This window comes from Gnatocerus cornutus, chromosome 3, assembly GCF_029298725.1.
Source record: "Gnatocerus cornutus isolate USDA-ARS CGAHR chromosome 3, icGnaCorn1.1, whole genome shotgun sequence".
Lineage (NCBI taxonomy): Eukaryota > Metazoa > Arthropoda > Insecta > Coleoptera > Tenebrionidae > Gnatocerus > Gnatocerus cornutus.
The window spans coordinates 17,988,229-18,008,052 of NC_142235.1; the positions used below are offsets into that span (position 1 = coordinate 17,988,229).

Sequence of the window (19,824 nt, forward strand, 5' to 3'; positions counted from 1 at the left end):
TTTTGTGAGTTGGTACTCCTGCGGAGTCTTGTCAATTATTCGTGAAACGTAGGAACGTCGGTTGGTAACACTGGACAACAATTTTCCCTAATCGTTCTCGAAACATGAAAGTTACTAAGGTTGGCGGAAAAGAAACACCCCAAACCTGACGGTTGGCGAGAGTGGTAACTAAATGGACAATTGACGTTTCTAAAGGACAGTCGCAAAGAGAATTCTATTTATGCATATTGATAAGTACACTCCGATTTTCCAAAAATCTAAAGTAATTTATAAGGGGTTAACCTTCTTGGGAAATCGGTGTATCAGTTTTAGGAAATTACTAGAAAAGTAGGGGAAATCTTAGGAAATTAGGGAAATCAGTAAAAAATAAGAGGAAATCCTTATGTCATCACAAAGAAGTCAGGGAAAGTTAGTCAAAATCACTAGAAAATCAGGGGAACTTTGCCGCAATCACACGGAAATTAGGAAGGTTAGACGAAATCATAAATTAATCAGGGAAAGTTAGATACAATCACGAAGAAATCAGGGGAAGTTAGATAAGATCACAAGAAAATCAGGGGAAGTTAGACAAAACCACAGAGAAATCAGGGCAAATTAAATAAAATCACAAAAAAATCAGGGGAAGTTAGATAAAATTACAAGAAAATCAGGGGAAGTTAGCTGCAATCACACGGAAATTAGGAAAAGTTAGACGAAATCACACAGAAATCAGGGATAGTTATACAAAATCACTAGAAAATCAGGGAACTTTGACGCAATCACAAGGAAGTTAGGAAATGTTAAATGAAATCACAAAGTAATCAGGGAAAGTTAGACGAAATCACTTGATAATCAGGGGAAATCATTATTACATCAGGGGCAATCAATAGGAAATCAGAGGATATTACTTGGAAATCAGGGGAAGCCTGACGAAATCACAAGGACATTAGGGGAAACCTGACGAAATCACAAAGAAATCAGGGGAAGTTAGATAAAATTACAAGAAAATCAGGGAAAGTTGGACGTAATCATTAGAAAATCAGGGGAAATTATTAAAACATTAGGGGCAATCAATAGGAAACCAGTGGATATATTACTAGAAAATCAGGAGAAGTCCGACAAAATCACAAGGAAATCAGGGGAAGTTAGATAAAATCTCAAATAAATCAGGGGAAGTTAGATAAAATTACAAGAAACACGGAAATTAAGGGAAATTAAGGGAAGTTGGAAGAAATCACAACAAAATCAGATAAACTTTGACAAAATTACACGGAAATTAGGGGAAGTTAGACAAAATTACAAAGAAATCGGAAAAAGTTAGATACAATTACACGAAAATCAGGGGAAGTTAGACGAAATTACTAGAAAATCGGGGGAAATTATTAGCACATCAGGGGCAATTAATAGGAAATCAAAGGATATTAACGGAAAATCAGAAGAAGCCAGATCAAATCACAAGGAAAACAGGGGAAGCGTGACAAAATCATAAGAAAATCAGGGGAAACCTGACAGAATCACAAGGAAATCAGGGGAATTTAGACCGAATCACACGGAAATTAAGGGAAGTTAAACAAAATCACAAGGAAATCAGGGGAACTTTGACAAAATTACACGGAAATTAGGGGAAGTTAGACAAAACCACAAAGAAATTAGGGAAAGTTAGATAAAATCACCAGAAAATCAAGTTTGACGAAATTACTAGAAAATCAGGGGAAATTGTTAGAAAATCAGGGGCAATCAATAGAAAATCAGAGGATATTAGTAGGAAATCAGGGAAAGTCAGACAAAATCACAAGGAAATTACAAAAAAAATAGGGAAATTCAGATTTTTGGGGTACAAAAGATTTTCACTTAGTATTTCATAACCTACGATTCCCCATTTTTTGTCAATTTATGGGGGGCAATAGTACCAATCTTTGTCATCCTAAAACTTCCTAAAATAATACACCTGCTTATCAAAGTTTTTCAACTTTCAAGAAAAAAGTGATACGAATCCTCCGATATTGCATGTGAATGCTATGCAACCAGTTATACACGTGTCATACCGAGAAGCTCAGCGAAGTAAAACTCTGCTTTACCCTTCCACATATTTTATTGAAACAACTTAAAATAATAACATTAATAAATATGTCCCATCTATAAAATATAACATCTTGTTATTGTCTTGACTGAAAATGCCCGAGAAGTGACTAAAATGAGTCACTCATTTCGCTGCAATATGCAGGGTGAAGCAGCTAAGGTATAAAAAATTTGATTGTTCCGTGAGAGGCTAAAGTGACTCTTAGCTGATCAGCCTGGATCTTACAAAAACTAAATATTAGAGATCCGAAAATAAAAAGGAAGTGGTTACGACTAACATAATATACTGGCCCCTATTACTGGCATTACATAAAACCTAAAGAAATATACATACAGTATGTCCCCGGATTGAGTTCACAAGAGGGAAAAAAACTTTATTTTTCATTTTACAGAAAAATGACAAAGGAATAATATTTTTTGCTTAATTTAAAATAAATAAATCTTTAATTAAAACTTTAATATTATCAACAAGCAGTCTTCTGGAAATCGAAAAAAACAAAAAATAACGAAAAACTTTTTTATTTTAATTTAGCAAAAAATGTCAAAGGAATGAAATTTGTTTCTTAACTCAAACCAGTTTCTACTATTTGATTGGCCCATTAGCTGTTTTAGCACATTGTTCAATTCTAACTCGTAATTTTTTCGACTGTTTCGATTTTTCTCAATTATTGTTAAGGATGCAATTGCATTTTTTTCCAATTTTTTAATACTTATACATTATTAGGAAAATTTTTCTTTAATCTTTAACGCACTATTTGATTTTGTGAATCCACAGCCTGCAATAATTTGAATACGATTACAAAATTTAATAAATAAAAATAATGAAAAAATTAATTTTAAGAGTACAAACTAATAATTTTGAAATTTTAATTGCAGATTTATTTGTTTTGAAATAAGCAAAAAATGTTATTCCTTTGTCATTTTTTTGTAAAATGAAAAATAAACTTTTTTTCCCTCTTGTGAACTCAATCCGGGGACATACTGTAGAATAAATCTGGAGAGGGGGGGTGGGGCAAATTTTGAGTTATTTACAAAATATATTAACGGCCCCTGGCCCATTTACATATCATACAAAATATATTATTTACTTAAAAACTAGTAAAGCCAACTAACTATAATTGCACTTATGTAGGGATTGTCTTAGCTACAACAGGGTTTAAAAACATCCACCCTGTTCTTCGGAAGACTTAACTCTAATCTGACCTTTACTACTGGCACATCGTTCCGATTACTGTTTTCCTTACAAACTAAAATTAGGAATGTTGGCAATTTTAATCTCACACCAGCTTTGAGTTTCTCTTAAAAAATATTTACAAATGTACACGAATTAAATAATTTTTTTATATACAGTTACGTGATTCGTTTCGTAACGTTACATAACGTAACGGTTCTTCTATATCAGCACCGATTTTTAGCACCAATTTGGTCGATTTTGTACAGTTACATGAGCGGTGTGATCGGGATGCCTATGAATAAATTTTTCTAGAAAAATGGAAAATTCGCCTAATGTCTTTTCATATGGAGGGAAAGGTGGTCGGATCGGCTGAAAGACCGCTGGCATTGGCTGCAGCTGAAGGGCTTCTGACCGGTGTGCTTGCGGAAGTGCCGGGTTAGCTCGTCGGATCGAGCGAACTTCCAGGTGCAGCCGTCCCATGAGCACTGGTACGGTTTTTCGCCTGGAACAAAAAGAAGGAGCTTTAAATCACTGCTTTGACACCTCAGACGGTGTTAACTGGGGCCGTTGTCACCACTTTGTCGTCGTCAATAATGTACGCAGGTGACGATAAGAATCAAACATAAGCATGCGACACTGCTGGCCATAATGCAAAATAAAACAAACCGTAAAACGTAGAAAATATGAACACGTTCTTATCAAACTCGTATTTTTAGAAGAGATTCTAACAGAGCTCCTTGTCCTCGTTGCCGAAATTTTGGCACAACGGTGGAAATATAAATATCCTTCTGTTTCGCTTAATCCTGATCAAACTGACAATTAAGAAACTTGTATTTCAGACAATATATTTTTATGGCGAGATAAGACGTGCCAAGCAAACAGGTGCGTGGAAAAAAAAATATTCGACTATTTATACAGCCGGGATTTTTCGGTGGTAAGTAGATCATTGTGAAATTTACATATTTATGATCTGTCATGTTATGCGATTCATATTTATAATTCGATGTCATCGGATCATTTATCATGAGAAAAAACGGATTTGTACCAACTATTAATCAAATAGTGACGGAGAGAGGTTGAAAGTGGTGTCGCGCAAGGAGCTACACGTGGACCCTTGTTTATTAGGTAATAGCGTGGACAAAACAAAGGAGATAATTCTGCCGTGATTAAGATAAAGTTGGGATGAACTTTGTTATCTGGGGATAAATTTGCAATAGGAAAAGTTTGTGGGAAGATTTCCTAGCTTTAATCGCATTTTGAGTTTTTTTTTAACTTTTTGGGCGAATTTGAAATTCAGAAATTTGCAATAAATTAAATAACTCCGGCAGATTTATAGTTAACAAAATAAATTTTGGGTGCGTTGCTACTTTTAGTACGCTAATTAACTGACCCGGATTACAATATTTTAAGACAGAAAAATTTAAGAAATTTTTTTTAAGGTCCGGCCAAAAATTTCCGAATTTTTATAAAAATTAACACGAAAACAATTAAATTTAGAGACGTTACTACTTCCAGCTGGTTTAATATGCGTGCAAAATTTCAAAATTTTAGCACATTTTCGAAATTTTTATTTTTAGAACGAACTCAAAATATATTTTTGATAAATGAACAACTAACTCTTCTGTTTTTATTGTTATCAGAGTGAACTTTGCATTACTACTTCAGTACGTTAATTAATCAAGTCGGATTACAGAGTTTCCGAAAAAAAAACAAATTTTGGAATTTTTTATTTAAAAAAACAACCAAAAATTTCAAGTACATATTTTCCAACCGGACCTGTAACTTTGGTAGTTTTGATGCTGTTTACAATTTCAAATTTTTTGAGCAGCAGGGACGGATTTTGGAAATTTTTATTTTGAAAACGACATAAAAATTCCCAATATTTTTCTTTCTGACCTGTAATTTTGGCAGTTTTCATGTTAAAGCAATGAAATTTAAAATTATTACTATTTTTGACTTGTTGACTGTCTGTCCCAAATTTTAAGTTTTTTGAGCCACAGGGACGAATTTAAAAAAAAATATATTTTCAAGTCGAGTCAAAAATTCCCAATATTTTCCATTCGGACCTGTAATTTTGGTAGTTTTGATGCCAGGGCAGTGAAATTTGGAGAGATTTCTACTTTGGACTACTTGATTGTTTGTTCTAAATTTCAAATTTTTTTAACAACACGGACGGATTTTAGAATTTTTCATTTTCAAGATGAGTCAAAAATTCCTAATATTTTCCATTCAGATCTGTAATTTTAATAGTTTTGATGCTAGAGCAATGAAATTTTGAGATATTACTATTTTTAACTTGTTGACTGCCTGTTCCAAATTCCCAATCTTTTGAGCTACAGAGACGGATTTTAGAAATTTTTATTTTCAAGACGAGCCAAAAATTCCCAACATTTTCCATTCGGACCTGTAATTTTGGTAATTTTAATGCTAGAGCAATGCAATTCGGAGAGATTACTGTTTTTAAGTTGTTGATTGTTTGACCTGAATTTCAAAATTTTCTAGCTGCAGGGACGGATTTTAGACATTGTCATTTTCCAGACGAGCCATAAATTCCTAATATTTTCCATTCGAAGCTGTAATTTTGGTAGTTTTAATACTAGAGCAATGCAATTTGGATATGTTACTATTTTTAACTTGTTGACTGTCTGTTCCAAATTTTGAATTTTTTGAACTACAGGGACGGATTTTAGATGTTATCATTTTTAAGACGAGCTAAAAATTCCCAATATTTTCCATTCGAACCTGTAATTTTGGTAGTTTTGATGCCAGGGCAATGAAATTTGGAGAGATTACTACTTTGGGCTACTTGATTGTTTGTTCTAAATTTCAAATTTTTTTAACAACACGGACTAATTTTAGAATTTTTCATTTTCAAGATGAGTCAAAAATTCCTAATATTTTCCATTCAGATCTGTAATTTTAATAGTTTTGATGCTAGAGCAATGAAATTTTGAGATATTACTATTTTTAACTTGTTGACTGCCTGTTTCAAATTTTAAATTTTTTGAACTGCAGAGACGGATTTTAGATATTGTCATATTCAAGACGAGCTAAAAATTCCCAATATTTTCCATTCGTACCTGTAATTTTGGTACTTTTGATGCTAGAGCAATAAAAGTTGAAGAGATTACTATTTTTTACTCCTTGACTGTCTGTTCCAAATTCCCAATTTTTTGAGCTTTTGAGGATTTTAGAAATTTTTATTTTCAACACGAGCAAAAAATTCCCAACATTTTCCATTCGGACCTGTAATTTTGGTAATTTTAATGCTAGAGCAATGCAATTTGTAGAGATTACTGTTTTTAAGTTGCTGATTGTTTGACCTGAATTTCAAAATTTTTTAGCTGCAGGGACGGATTTTAGATATTGTCATTTTCCAGACGAGCCATAAATTCCTAGTATTTTCCATTCGAACCTGTAATTTTGGTAGTTTTAATGCTAGAGCAATGCAATTTGGATAGGTTACTATTTTTAACTTGTTGACTGTCTGTTCCAAATTTTGATTTTTTTGAACTACAGGGACGGATTTTAGATGTCATTTTTAAGACGAGCTAAAAATTCCCAATATTTTCCATTCGAACCTGTAATTTTGGTAGTTTTAATACTAGAGCAATGCAATTTGGAGAGGTTACTATTTTTAACTTGCTGACTGTCTGTTCCAAATTTTGAATTTTTTGAACTACAGGGACGGATTTTAGATGTTGTCATTTTTAAGACGAGCTAAAAATTCCCAATATTTTCCTTCGAACCTGTAATTTTGGTAGTTTTAATGCTAGAGCAATGAAATTTGGAGAGGTTACTATTTTTAACTTGTTGACTGTCTGTTCCAAATTTTGAATTTTTTGAACTACAGGGACGGATTTTAGATGTTGTCATTTTTAAGACGAGCTAAAAATTCCCAATATTTTCCATTCGAACCTGTAATTTTGGTAGTTTTAATGCTAGAGGAATGAAATTTGGAGAAATAACTATTTTTGACCTGTTGACTAACTGTCACAAATCCCATTTTTTTTAATAATAGGGACGATTTTGGAAATTGTTATTTTCAAGACTAGCAAAAAATATCAAATATTTTGATGAAATATCATAACTTTGACAATATTAATCCCAAAACAATTAAATTTAGATACGTCACTTCTCTCAGATAAAGATCAATATTTATAGACAATAAATAAAAAAAAAATTGGAAATTTTGGTCAAACAGCACACCCCCAATCGAAAATCTCTTCTTAATTTTCTGCTATAAATTCTAGCTTATGCGGACCAAGATACCTTATCGATCGAACTAAAGAAACTAATAAAAAACCAATAAATTCCGAGGTGTGAAGCATCCCATAAAATAAATTTCAGCGGCATTGAAAAAATATGATGCGCAATGTTATACAAGAAGTGGGCAGACCCGAGGCCGCTCTCCATTGTTCATCGCCAGCGATCGCTCTAATCTTAATCGTACCCGAAAAAATCGAATAAATTAACACTTATTGATCGATCAAGAACCTGTTGATTTTGTTTTGACACATTTTTCCTGATATCTCCACAATCTTTCATGTTTATCAATCGAAACATGTCATTGAAGTTGAGTAATTAATTGCTCCGCGCTTTTTGTTATGGGAAAATCTTGACATATTGGTGGCAATAAAAGATAATTATTTAAATTTCATGGCAATTTCGGATCGGCCTAATTGGTAATGCCCTCAAGACGATTTTTTCTTTCGTTTATGCAATCGGTACCTGTGTGTGTTCTTTTATGCGCTTTCAGGTGTGAGCTCTTGGTGTAGACTTTGTTGCAACCCATGACGTCGCATCGGTGGATTTTTCGTCTCTTCATGGTCGCGTCCGCCCGATTGTCTTCGCTGATGTTGTTGTTGTTCACTGTGATGTTTTTACTCATCGATGTTTCCGGGGATGTCCTTGAGATGGATCTAAAAAAGGAAAAATTCGAAAAAAAAATTCTAATGGCAATTAATTCACTTTTATCCAATTAAAATTAATTAATTCTTTAATAATGCAACGATTAAATTTGTACGGAAGCTTGTTCTGTTGGTGGTCCCGCAATAAAAGACTTTACATCAAAAAGAATAGAAAAGGAAAGTTCTCGAATTATTGGCACGACTGGGTTAACTGTCTTTGCTAATTTAATTGTGAAATCTTTTTAAAAATAGCTGGATTTTATCAGCCGTGAAATTATTTGGCGTTTTATGCCGCCGCGGTCTCCTCACAAGGAGGCCTCTGGGAGTCAATCTCTTCAAACATTGAAATAATGAAAAATTAAGTACCCATTCCAGCCAATAACCAAAACGAATTTTCTTTGTTCAACGCGTGTGAAGTTATGCCATAAACCATTTTATCATGAGAACGTCCTCACATTAGATTACACAGTAAACGTAGATAATGGCTAGTTAACAGTTACTTATCAATCAATCACGCAATTTTGTTTTAAAATTTTCTGCCTTTTTTTAATAAAATTTTGCAGCTTTGGTACCAAACTGATAAAATTTGTAGGTTTGACTACTTTTGATTTGTTTATCAACTGTGCCACATCACAAAATTTTAGCACAAGAAATGGAATTTTTAGAAATTTTCGTTTTCCAACAAACCAAAATTGTTTGTCTTTTTTTTATAAAATTTCGTAACTTTTTCAGTTTGGGTACAAAACTCCTAAAATTTGAAGGTTGCACTACTACGGCTTTGTTTATCAACTCTACAAAATAACAAACTTTTAGCACAAGAAACGGAATTTTTAGAAATTTTAATTTCTAGATAAACCAAAAATGTTACCTTTTTGTTATACAATTTTGTAACATTGAAAGTATTAATCCTCAGGCAATAAAATTTTTCAGTTTTACTATTTTTTTAGTCCATATGAACTGGGCCAAATTTAAAAATTTTAGAACAAAAAATACAGTTTTTAGAAATTTTAATTTTCCAACTAACCAAAATTTTTAACTTTTTTTTATAAAATTTCGTAACTTTGGCAGTTTTGGTATTAAACTCCTTAAATTTGTTGGTTGCACTACTATTGCTTTGTTTATCAACGGTGCAAAATTACAAACTTTTAGCACAAGAAACAGAATTTTTAGAAGTTTTCATTTCTAGATAAACCAAAAATGTTCTACTTTTTTTTTATAAAATTTTGTAACTTTGGCAGATTTGGTACTAAACTCATACAATTTGAAGGTTTGACTACTTTTGATTTGTTTATCAACTGTGTTAAATTACAAAATTTTAGCTCAAGAAACAAATTTTTTAGGAATTTTGATTTTCAGATAAATCGAAAATGTTTGCGGTTATCCATTAAAAACTGTAATTTTGGAAGTTTTAATCCCCAGGCAATAAAATTTTGCAGTTTTACTATTTTCAAAGTTCTTATGAGCTGGGCCAAATTTCAAAATTTTAGAACAAAAAAATACAGTTTTTAGAAATTTTATTTTTGAGCGAACCAAAATTTGTTTACTTTTTTTATAAAATTTCGTAACTTTGGCAGTTTGGGAACTAAACTCCTAAAATTTGAAGGTTGCATTACCATTGCTTTGTTTATCAACTGTGCAGAATTACAAACTTTTAGCACAAGAAACGGAATTTTTTAAAATTTTTATTTCTAGATAAACCAAAAATGTTCTACTTTTTTTGTTATAAAATTTTACAACTTTGGCAGTTTTGGTGCTAAACTCATACAACCTAGAGGTTTGACTACTTTTGGTTTGTTTATCAACTGTGCCAAATTACAAAATTTCAGATTAAGAAACAGAATTTTTAGGAATTTTGATTATCAGATAAACCTAAATTTTTGCGGTTATCCATTAAAAACTGTAATTGGAAGTTTTGATCCCCAGGCAATAAAATTTTGCAGTTTTACTATTTTCAAAGTCTTTATGAACTGGGCCAAATTTAAAAATTTTAGAACAAAAAATACAGTTTTTAGAAATTTTATTTTTCGAACGAACCAAAATTTTTTACTTTTTTTTATAAAATTTCGTAACTTTGGTAGTTTTGGTACTAAACACATTTGACGTTTGAGTGCTTTTGGCTTCTTTATTATCTCTGTCAATTTAGAAAATTTTAGAGCAAGAAACAGAATATTTAGAATTTTTCATTTTCAGCCTCATCAATATTGGCTTTTGACAGTTTTGCCGCTAAAATATTGAAATTCGGGGCTTTTTGTAGTTTTGACTTATCAATTGTTCCAATTTATACAATTTTAGATCAAGAAAATGGATTTTTAGAAATTTTCATTTTGAAACAAACCAAAATTATCTACCGTTTTTTTTAAATTCTGTTACTTTGGCAGTTTTGGTTCTAAACTCATAAAATTTGTAAGTTTTACTACTTTTGATGTGTGTTTTAACTGTGTTAAAACTAAATTACAAAATTTTAGCACAAGAAACAGATTTTTTAGAAAGTTTTATTTTCAGCCAAAGCAAAATTTTTTGCCGTTACTGATTAAAAACTGTAAATTTGGAAGTTTTAATCTCCAAACAATAAAATTTTGCAGTTTTTCTACTTATAACGTCTTTGTGAACTGTGCTAAATTAATAAATTTTCGAACAAAAATACAGTTTTTTAGAAATTTTTATTTACAAACGTACCAAAATTTTTTACTTTTTTTTATAAAATTCCGTAGCTTTAGCAGTTTTATTACAAAATTCATTAAAATTAGAGGTTTGATTGCTTTAAATGTCTCTATGAACTGTGCTAAATTTAAAAATTTTAGAACAAAAAATACAATTTTTTAGAAATTTTTATTTTCCAACAAACCAAAATTTTTTGCCTTTTTTTAATAAAATTTTGTAACTTTAGCAATTTTGTTACTAAACTCATAAAATTTGGAGGTTGCACTACTTTTGCTTTGTTTATCGACTGAGCAAAGCTACAAAATTTTAGCACAAGAACCAAAATTTTTAGAAATTTTTATTTTCAGATACACCAACAATTTTCTACTTTTTTTGTTATAAAATTTCGTAACTTCGGTAGTTTTGGTACTAAACACAAAAAATTTTGAGCCAATAACCAGAACGAATTTTCTTTGTTCAACGCGTGTGAAGTTATGCCATAAACCATTTTATCATGAGAACGTCCTCACATTAGATTACACAGTAAACGTAGATAATGGCTAATTAACAGTTACTTATCAATCAGTCACGCAATTTGTTCCAAGAGGCCCTAAAGGTTACTCACAAAGAGGCATCCTGGAGTTTCTGCAGGGCCAGCAGCGTCGCCGTGGTCGAAAGAGATCGCGTCGGGATGTCTTGGGCTATCACATTTTTAGGAATATCTGTAAAAGAAGAAGTGTGTCAATACCACAAGGTCGGAGTGCGTGACGAAGATTTCCATTTCCGCTGTTTCGGCCTCAATTAATTAAGGTAATGACGTCTCTTGTAATTTATATTATTGACGAATTATTGAGCGAAACGCCCTTCAAACATCGATGGAATTGCACAAGTCCGTATGACCAAATATGGTGTAGTTAGAGGAGCTTCACACGAGCCAAATTGGACGGAGTTTCAAACGAAACTGTTAAGGTCAACTACTATAATTACTTGAAATGTTAATATCAGTTACACTCTAATGGCGCAAATTTGTACAAATGTTTCTTTTTTTGTCATGGCCTTTGAGTACAGACACAACTAATAAATTATGATTGATCCTGAACCGGATTTGTCACAAATCGGCAATTAAAATTATCAGAATTGAAAAAAAATACGTGTCGGACGAGTTTCGGGACCTTTTTAATTATCCTTGTAAAACGAAGCGACATTAAAAATAATAATCATTCTCATTAGCATTTTATATTTCCCAAATCCTGTAGAAAATTACTGAAACATCGAATAAATATCATAATTTAATATACTGGGTGTGGTTCGCAGATACGCCTCTATTTCATCCGCGATGAAACGCAAATACTGCATTATGGAAGTGACAATATCATTGACCTTTTACTTTTGCAGTGTTAAGTGTATCGTTTCATCTTCTTGTAATTTGTCCTCCCACGTCGGATTTGATGATTTTATTTGGACGCGTTTCTTTTCATTTTTTTTGGTTGGACAGATGTTCGTTTGTACATACAACAGTTCTTTTGTTGGTTGTCGCACCCGTTTGGGTGGTGCCAGTGCCGAAAAGTACTGGAGGAATGTTAACTGAAGTTTACTCATTTGATAATTACGCGGACGGTTATTAATGCAATGAGGTTCAGATTTCCATATAATTGCATTCTTTGGGTTTAGAAGTGCGGTTTGAAAATTGTCATGGGAGGCCTTGATAAACAAGTCACAAGCAGTAAAATTGTGAAATTTTATTGTCTTTGGGCAAAAACTGTCAAAATAACAGAATTTTATTGAAAATGGTAGAATTTTTTGGTGTGTCTGAAAATGAAAAATTCTAAAAGTTTTGTCTCTTGCTCTAACGTTTAGTAATTTGGCACACTTGATAAATAAGTTAAAACTAGAAAAACTTTTAAATTTTATTGTTTTAGGCCCAAAACTGACAAAGTTATAGAATTTTATAGAAAGCTACAGAAATTTTGAGGTGAAAAAATTAAAAAAAAATTTTTGTTGGTCAAATGCTTTGTAATTTTGCGGTTAATAAACAAGTCAAAAGTAGTAAAGTCTTCAAATAATACTCTAAATGTCAAAATAACATAATTCCATTGAAAATAGTTGAAATTTTTGATGGGTTTGAAAATGAAAAATTCTAAAAAAATGGTTTTCTACTCTAATATTTTCTAATTTGGCACACTTGATAAACAAATCCAAAGTGGGGGAACCTCCAAATTTCATTTTAGGATCAAAACTGCCAAATTTACAGAATTTTTAGAAAACTGAAAATTTTTAGTTCGTCCGAAATTAAAAATTTCGAAAAATTATGTTTTTTTTTACTCTAAAATTCTCTAATTTCACACAGATAATGAACAAATCAAAGATAGTAATGTCTCCCAATTTCACCGTCTGGAAATTCAAATTGGCAAAGTTTTAGAATTTTATAGAAAACGACAGAAAATTTTGGGTGAAATTGTTAAAAAAATTCTATTTGGTCAAAAATTTTGTAATTTTTGCACAGTTACAAACAAGTCAAAAGTAGTAAAATTTTTATTATTATTTAATTATTGTTTAAGAACAAAAATTGGCAAAATAACAAAATTTCATTGAAGATGGTTGAAATTTTTGGTGTCAAAGTCAAAAGTAAGGAAACCTCCAAATTATATTGTTTTAAGACCAAAATTACCAAAGTTACAGATCTTCATAAAAACAGTAGAAATGTTCAGTTAAAAAAATAAAAATTTCTAAAAATTATGTTTTTTTCTCAAAAATTATTTTATACAGTTAATAAGCAAATCAATGGTAGTAATGTCTCCAAATTTTACTGCCTGGAAGTTAAAATTGCCAAAGTTATAGAATTTTATAGAAAACGACAGAAATTTATGGGTGAAAAAAATTTCAAATTTTTTTTTCTTGGTCAAAAATTTTGTAATTTGCCACAGTTGATAAACAAGTCAAAAATACTATAGTTTTCAAGTTTTATTGTTTTTTTAGAACAAAAACTCTCAAAATGACATAATTTTGTTAAAAATGGTTGAAATTTTTGGTTCGTTTAAAAATTAAAAATTCTAAAAATTCAAAAAGCCAAAGAATTTTACAAAGAACGACAGAAATTTTTGAGTGAAAAAATTTCAAAAATAGTTTTTTCTTGGCTAAAAATTTTGTAACTTGGCATAATTGATAAACAAGTCAAAAGTAGTTGAACCTTTAAATTTTATTATTTTAGAACAAAAACTATCAAATTAATGGAATTTTTGTTAAAAACGGTAAAATTTTGGTGCGTCTGAAAATGAAAAATTCAAAAATTTTTGTTCTTTTACTTTAAAATTCTCTTATTTAGCACACTTAATAAACAAGTCAAAAGTAAGGAAACCTCCAAATTATATTGTTTTAAGACCAAAATTACCAAAGTTACAGATCTTCATAAAAACAGTAGAAATGTTCAGTTAAAAAAATAAAAATTTCTAAAAATTATGTTTTTTTCTCAAAAATTATTTTATACAGTTAATAATACAGTTAATACAGTTAATCAGTGGTAGTAATGTCTCCAGATTTTACTGCCTGGAAATTAAAATTGCCAAAGTTATAGAATTTTATAGAAAACGACAAAAATTTATGGGTGAAAAAAATTTCAAAATTTATTTTTTTCTTGGTCAAAAATGTTGTAATTGATGCAGTTGATAAACAAGTCAAAAATAGTATAATATTCAAGTTTTATTGTTTTTTTAGGACAAAAACTCTCAAAATGACATAATTTTGTTAAAAATGGTTGAAATTTTTGGTTCGTTTAAAAATTAAAAATTCTAAAAATTTTATTTTTTACTCTAAAGTTTTCTAATTTGGCACACTTGATAAACACGTCAAGAGTAAGAAAACCACCAAATTTGATTGTTTTAGATCGAAAACTACCAAAGTTACAGTATTTTATAGAAAACAATAGAAAATTGCGGACAAACTGAAGACAAATTTTTTTAAAAATTATGTTTTTTACTCATTTTTTTTAATTTCGCATGAGTAAATGTCTTTCAATTTCACTGTCTGAAAATTCAAATAGCCAAAGTTATAGAATTTTACTAAAACGACAGAAATTTTTAGGTAAAAAAATTTCAAAAAATTCTTTTTCTTGGTTATAAATTTTGTAATTTGGCCCTTAATAAACGAGTCAAAAGTGGTAAATTTCCAAATTTTTACTGTTTTGGGACCAAAACCGACAAAGTTTCGAAATTTTCAAGAAGGGCAATGTGAGTCCGGAAAGAAACGATAGTAAAAACCCGGAAAATTCCGGAATTTCATAAATTTTGGGCATTTGTCAAATTTCAATCGCTTTTTTCAGACAATTTTAAGCACATTTTTGTAAAATGAGTGCTGCAAAAATAAACTACACCTTTTTCGGTCGTTTTAAAGAATTTGATTTTTTGAAAAACTTGTTCAAAACGAGCAGCTTTGCTTAATTAATTAATATTCCCATTAAATCTAATTATTCTTAAGAATGACAATAATAGTAAAACAGCAGGGAACCGAAATACCTGTCCACTAAGTAAGTCGTAAAAATTACGAACACGCTAGAGATCCTTGGAAACATTTTAACACGCTTATAAAACCTCCCATAATAAAAAAAATCGGTCGTAACTCATAACAGTACTCAGTGTCGTCTAAAAATTTTCGACATGTGCCAACATGACCCTTGAACCCGCGCGGCCCCGCCCGGATCCTCTCCAACGATCACGGATCTTGCTCAATAAAATAAATGAATGCGGTAATTATCTCCGAAAGTGATTACCATTTCTCGGTATGTTTTTCCAAGTTCCGTGTAGAACTGGAAAGGTGATGTAACCGGGCGGATTGTGTGTAGGTTATGTTTATTCCGTTTTCATGGCACACCGCGACCGCGCCTAGTGTCATCTTCGGCCGCACCCGCCTGGGAATATTTCGCGATCAGAAAAAAAAACGAGAAATTGTAATTAAGTTTTTTTAGTGTGATAATTGCTCGGCCTTGCATTAATTTAAATTATACACCGAAATTGCTACCTGTTTGCCATTACTTCTGTGAGAAAGAAGGCGTCTTTTTCTAATGCGTGGTGAAGAAGGAGAGAAGAAACGATATAAATTACAAAAGAAATATGATATTAGGAGAGATAAGAACCGCGGCCAATACAGATTTTAATTTATTGTGTTTGAAAGGTCAAATTTCAAGTTCGATTGGAAATTAATGAATCGTTTGTGGTGATCGGTGATAATTGAATTGTTTAATAAAATGTACGACTACTTGGAGGTAATTTAAGACGGTGAAATTAAACTCGTTTCACACCACGAACGTGTTATTAAAGATTAAAAACGTTCAGTCGCCAAACGACCAATTTCCCACTAAATTAGAGGCTTTTTCTTTTTTTTCTTCGGTTCCTTTTTATGTTCTTGTAACAGTTCTTTTTTACTGTTGATGGTCGATGTAATTACTGTCATTTGGATTTGTTGTATATTCGACCCAGCTGCCGATAGTTACAGTATGTAAAATAGAAAAAAATATACAAAATTACAAAATTTTATTATTATCTACTGAATACCGCTACTAATGATTATACAACTTTATTACTCTCTATAATGGATTTTCTAGAAAAAAATGAGAGTTATATCTTATATCGCGCCACTTGCAAGGCTCCGGTACTAATTACACTATCATTATTAGTATCGGACTTAAGTAAAATTGTTTTTATAGAAGCACTCAATTTATAAATGCCTTTCGTGAGAAAAAAAGCGTCATTAAATCATTATCGGGAAAATGGAGGCAGTTAATTATGAAAACTTCTAGCGTTGCAAGAGCAATAAATTGCCAACACAAATTTCTAAAAATTACTGTTCTTAGTTGTAACTTATGCCAGTTGATGATCAAGTCAAAAGTATTCGAACTTCCAAATTTTATTATTTTAGGACCACAACTGTCGAAGTTATGGAATTTTATAGAAAACGGTAAAAAATTTTTGGCGCGTCTAAAAATAAAAAATTCTAAAAATTCTGTTTTTTGCTTTAAAATTTTCATATTTGGTACAGTTGATAATCAAGTTAAAAGTAGTTAAGTCTTTAAATTTTATTATTTTACAACCAAAACTTCCAAAGTTACCGAATTTTGTAAAAAAAGGAAGAAATTTTTGGTTCGTCTGTAAATAAAAATTTCTAAAAATTCTGTCTTTTGCTCTAAAATTTTTATATTTGGTAGAGTCGATAAACAAGTTAAAATTAGTTTAACCTCCAAATTTTATTATTTTAGGAGCTAAACTTCCAAAGTTACGGAATTTTGTAAAAAACAGTAGATATTTTTGACGCGTATGAAAATTAAAATTTCTAAAAATTATGTTTTTTATTCTAAAATTTTTTAATTTGGTACAGTTAATAAACAAGTCAAAAGTAGTCAAAACACCAAATTTTATTGTTTTAGGACTAAAAGTGACAAAGTTACCGAATTTTGTAAAAAAAAAGAAGAAATTTTTGGTTCGTCTGTAAATAAAAATTTCTAAAAAATTCTGTCTTTTGCTCTAAAATTTTTATATTTGGTAGAGTCGATAAACAAGTTAAAATTAGTTTAACCTCCAAATTTTATTATTTTAGGAGCTAAACTTCCAAAGTTACGGAATTTTGTAAAAAACAGTAGATATTTTTGACGCGTATGAAAATTAAAATTTCTAAAAATTATGTTTTTTATTCTAAAATTTTTTAATTTGGTACAGTTAATAAACAAGTCAAAAGTAGTCAAAACACCAAATTTTATTGTTTTAGGACTAAAAGTGACAAAGTTATCGAATTTTGTAAAAAAAAAGAAGAAATTTTTGGTTCGTCTGTAAATAAAAATTTCTAAAAAATTCTGTTTTTTGCTCTAAAATTTTCATATTTGGTAGAGTTGATAAACAAGTCAAAATTAGGTTAACCTCCAAATTTTATTATTTTAGGAGCTAAACTTCCAGTGTTACGGAATTTTGTAAAAAACAGTAGATATTTTTGACGCGTATGAAAATTAAAATTTCTAAAAATTATGTTTTCTATTCTAAAATTTTCTAATTTGGTACAGTTGATAAACAAGTCAAAAGTAGTCAAAACTCCAAATTTTATTGTTTTAGGACCAAAAGTGACAAAGTTTTATAGAAAACGGTAAAAATTTTTGGCGCGTCACAAAATAATTTTTTTTTTTAATTTTGCTTTTTTGCTTTAAAATTTTCGTATTTGATACGGTTGATAAACATGTCAAAATCAGTCAAATCTCCAAATTTTATTATTATCGGACCAAAACTTTCAAAGATACTGAATTTTGTAAAAAATAACAAAAAATTTTCATTTTGCCTGAAAATAGAAATTTCTAAAAATTATGACTTTTACTCCATTTTTTTTTAATTTTGCACAGTTGATAAACATGTCAAAAGTACTTGAAACTCCAAATTTTATGGTATTGGGACTAAAGTTACGGATTTTTAATAGAAAACTACAAATTTTTAGCGGGTCCTGAAATTAAATAATTCTAAAAATTCTATTTCTTGCTCTGAAATTTTCATGTTTGGCAGGCTTGATAAACAAGCGAAAAGTAGTCTACCCTCAAAATTTTATTGTTTTTGAACGAAAACTGCGAAAGTTACGGAATTTTAATAGAAAACGGTATAAATTTTTGACGCGTTTGAAAATAAAAAATTCTAAAAATTGTGTTCCTTGCTTTAAAATTTTCATATTTGGTAGAGTTACTAAACAAGTCAAAAGTAGTCAAACCTCAAAATTTTATTGTTTTAGAAAAAAAACTGCTAAGTTACGGTGTTTTATAGAAAACGGTAAAAATTTTTGGCGCATCTGTAATAAAAAAAATTCTAAAAATTCTGTTTCTTGGTCTAAAATTTTCATATTTGGTAGGGTTAATAAACAAGTCAAAAGTAGCCAAACCTCCAAATTTTATTATTTTAGGGCCAAAAGTTTGAAGTTTACGGAATTTTGAAAAAAAAAGTAGATATCTTCTTAAATTAAATTTTTAAAAGTTATGTTTTTTCCTCGATAATTTTTTAATTTGCCACAGTTAATAAATAAGTGAAAAGTAGAAAAGTCGCAAAATTGTATTGTCTGGAGATCAAAAAATGGCAAAGTTACAGAATTTAATTAATAATTGCTACTTTTGACTTGTTCATTAACTGTGCCAAATTTGAAAATTATAGAATAAATTTTTTTCGGTCGGTTTCGATGAAATTCTCTAACTTTGGCAGTTTTAATCTTTTAGCGGTAAAATATGGAGGCTTCATTATCAACTGTCTCAATTTTAAAACTCCGGAATGTTCCGAGTTTTCACCATGGTTTTTCTCGCACTTTTGTTAAACATATCCCGGATTCGAAAATTCATTTTTTTTCAATTTAGAAAGTACGTAATTATGCACCTTTGGATTAAGCGGTCTTTTTTTGGGGATTTTCGAATTGTTTTTCTCGCACTTCTCCTGATAAGAATTCGATGTGTCCAGTGTTGCATTACGAAAGAATCAACAAAAAGAACCGAAAGACCGACTCTAAAGAAACGCTTCGAAAGCCCTTGCAACCGCAGCCTCATTTCCAAAGTCATTTTTTTTAAACAGTCAAGAAAAGCCGCAGCTGCACGTCGTACCACCAGTGTGTGAAGTAGCACACCCGCTAAAGTTCAAAGACGTGGTAAATTTAACCTCCGTACCACAGGTCGTACGGGTGGTACTTTTCCACCACTTGCAGACATTGCGGAGACGAAACCAAAAGAACCTTATCAATTTCTATCTTGATCTAGCCTGGTACGGTGCCGTATGAAAGTCTCGCGCTTTGGGAGTGTCCAAGGTCGACTCTGAAGATGAACCCAACTAGCAAGTGTACCACATCGCTGAGCTTTCACAGAATCAGATACCGAAGTCGACGGGACAAAAACCAGTTTTGCGAAACACTATGGGCGTCATGTACCATCCATCAACGGTATCATCATCAGACAAACAAATGTCATCCGTTTTATATTTTATGCAAATAACAAGTTGCGAAACCGATTCCACTTGGACACTTTTTACGTAACCGCCGCGGGGGTGGCTGCAG

The 19,824-nt window shown here is 30.8% G+C and overlaps 1 protein-coding gene across 1 annotated transcript in view; it reads right to left on the reverse strand.

Moving 5' to 3' along the window:
• Positions 1-2,052: 2,052 nt before the first annotated feature.
• LOC148177715 (uncharacterized) overlaps positions 2,053-19,824 on the reverse strand; it is a 100,835-nt gene continuing 83,063 nt past the window's right edge. The window contains exons 5-7 of the mRNA XM_088033026.1: positions 11,408-11,504; positions 7,964-8,154; positions 2,053-3,734 (exon numbers count right to left, since the gene is read on the reverse strand). Of these exons, the coding sequence (XP_087889152.1) occupies positions 3,562-3,734; positions 7,964-8,154; positions 11,408-11,504 (461 nt within the window). The 3' untranslated portion in view covers positions 2,053-3,561. The remainder of the gene's footprint in view (positions 3,735-7,963; positions 8,155-11,407; positions 11,505-19,824) is intronic.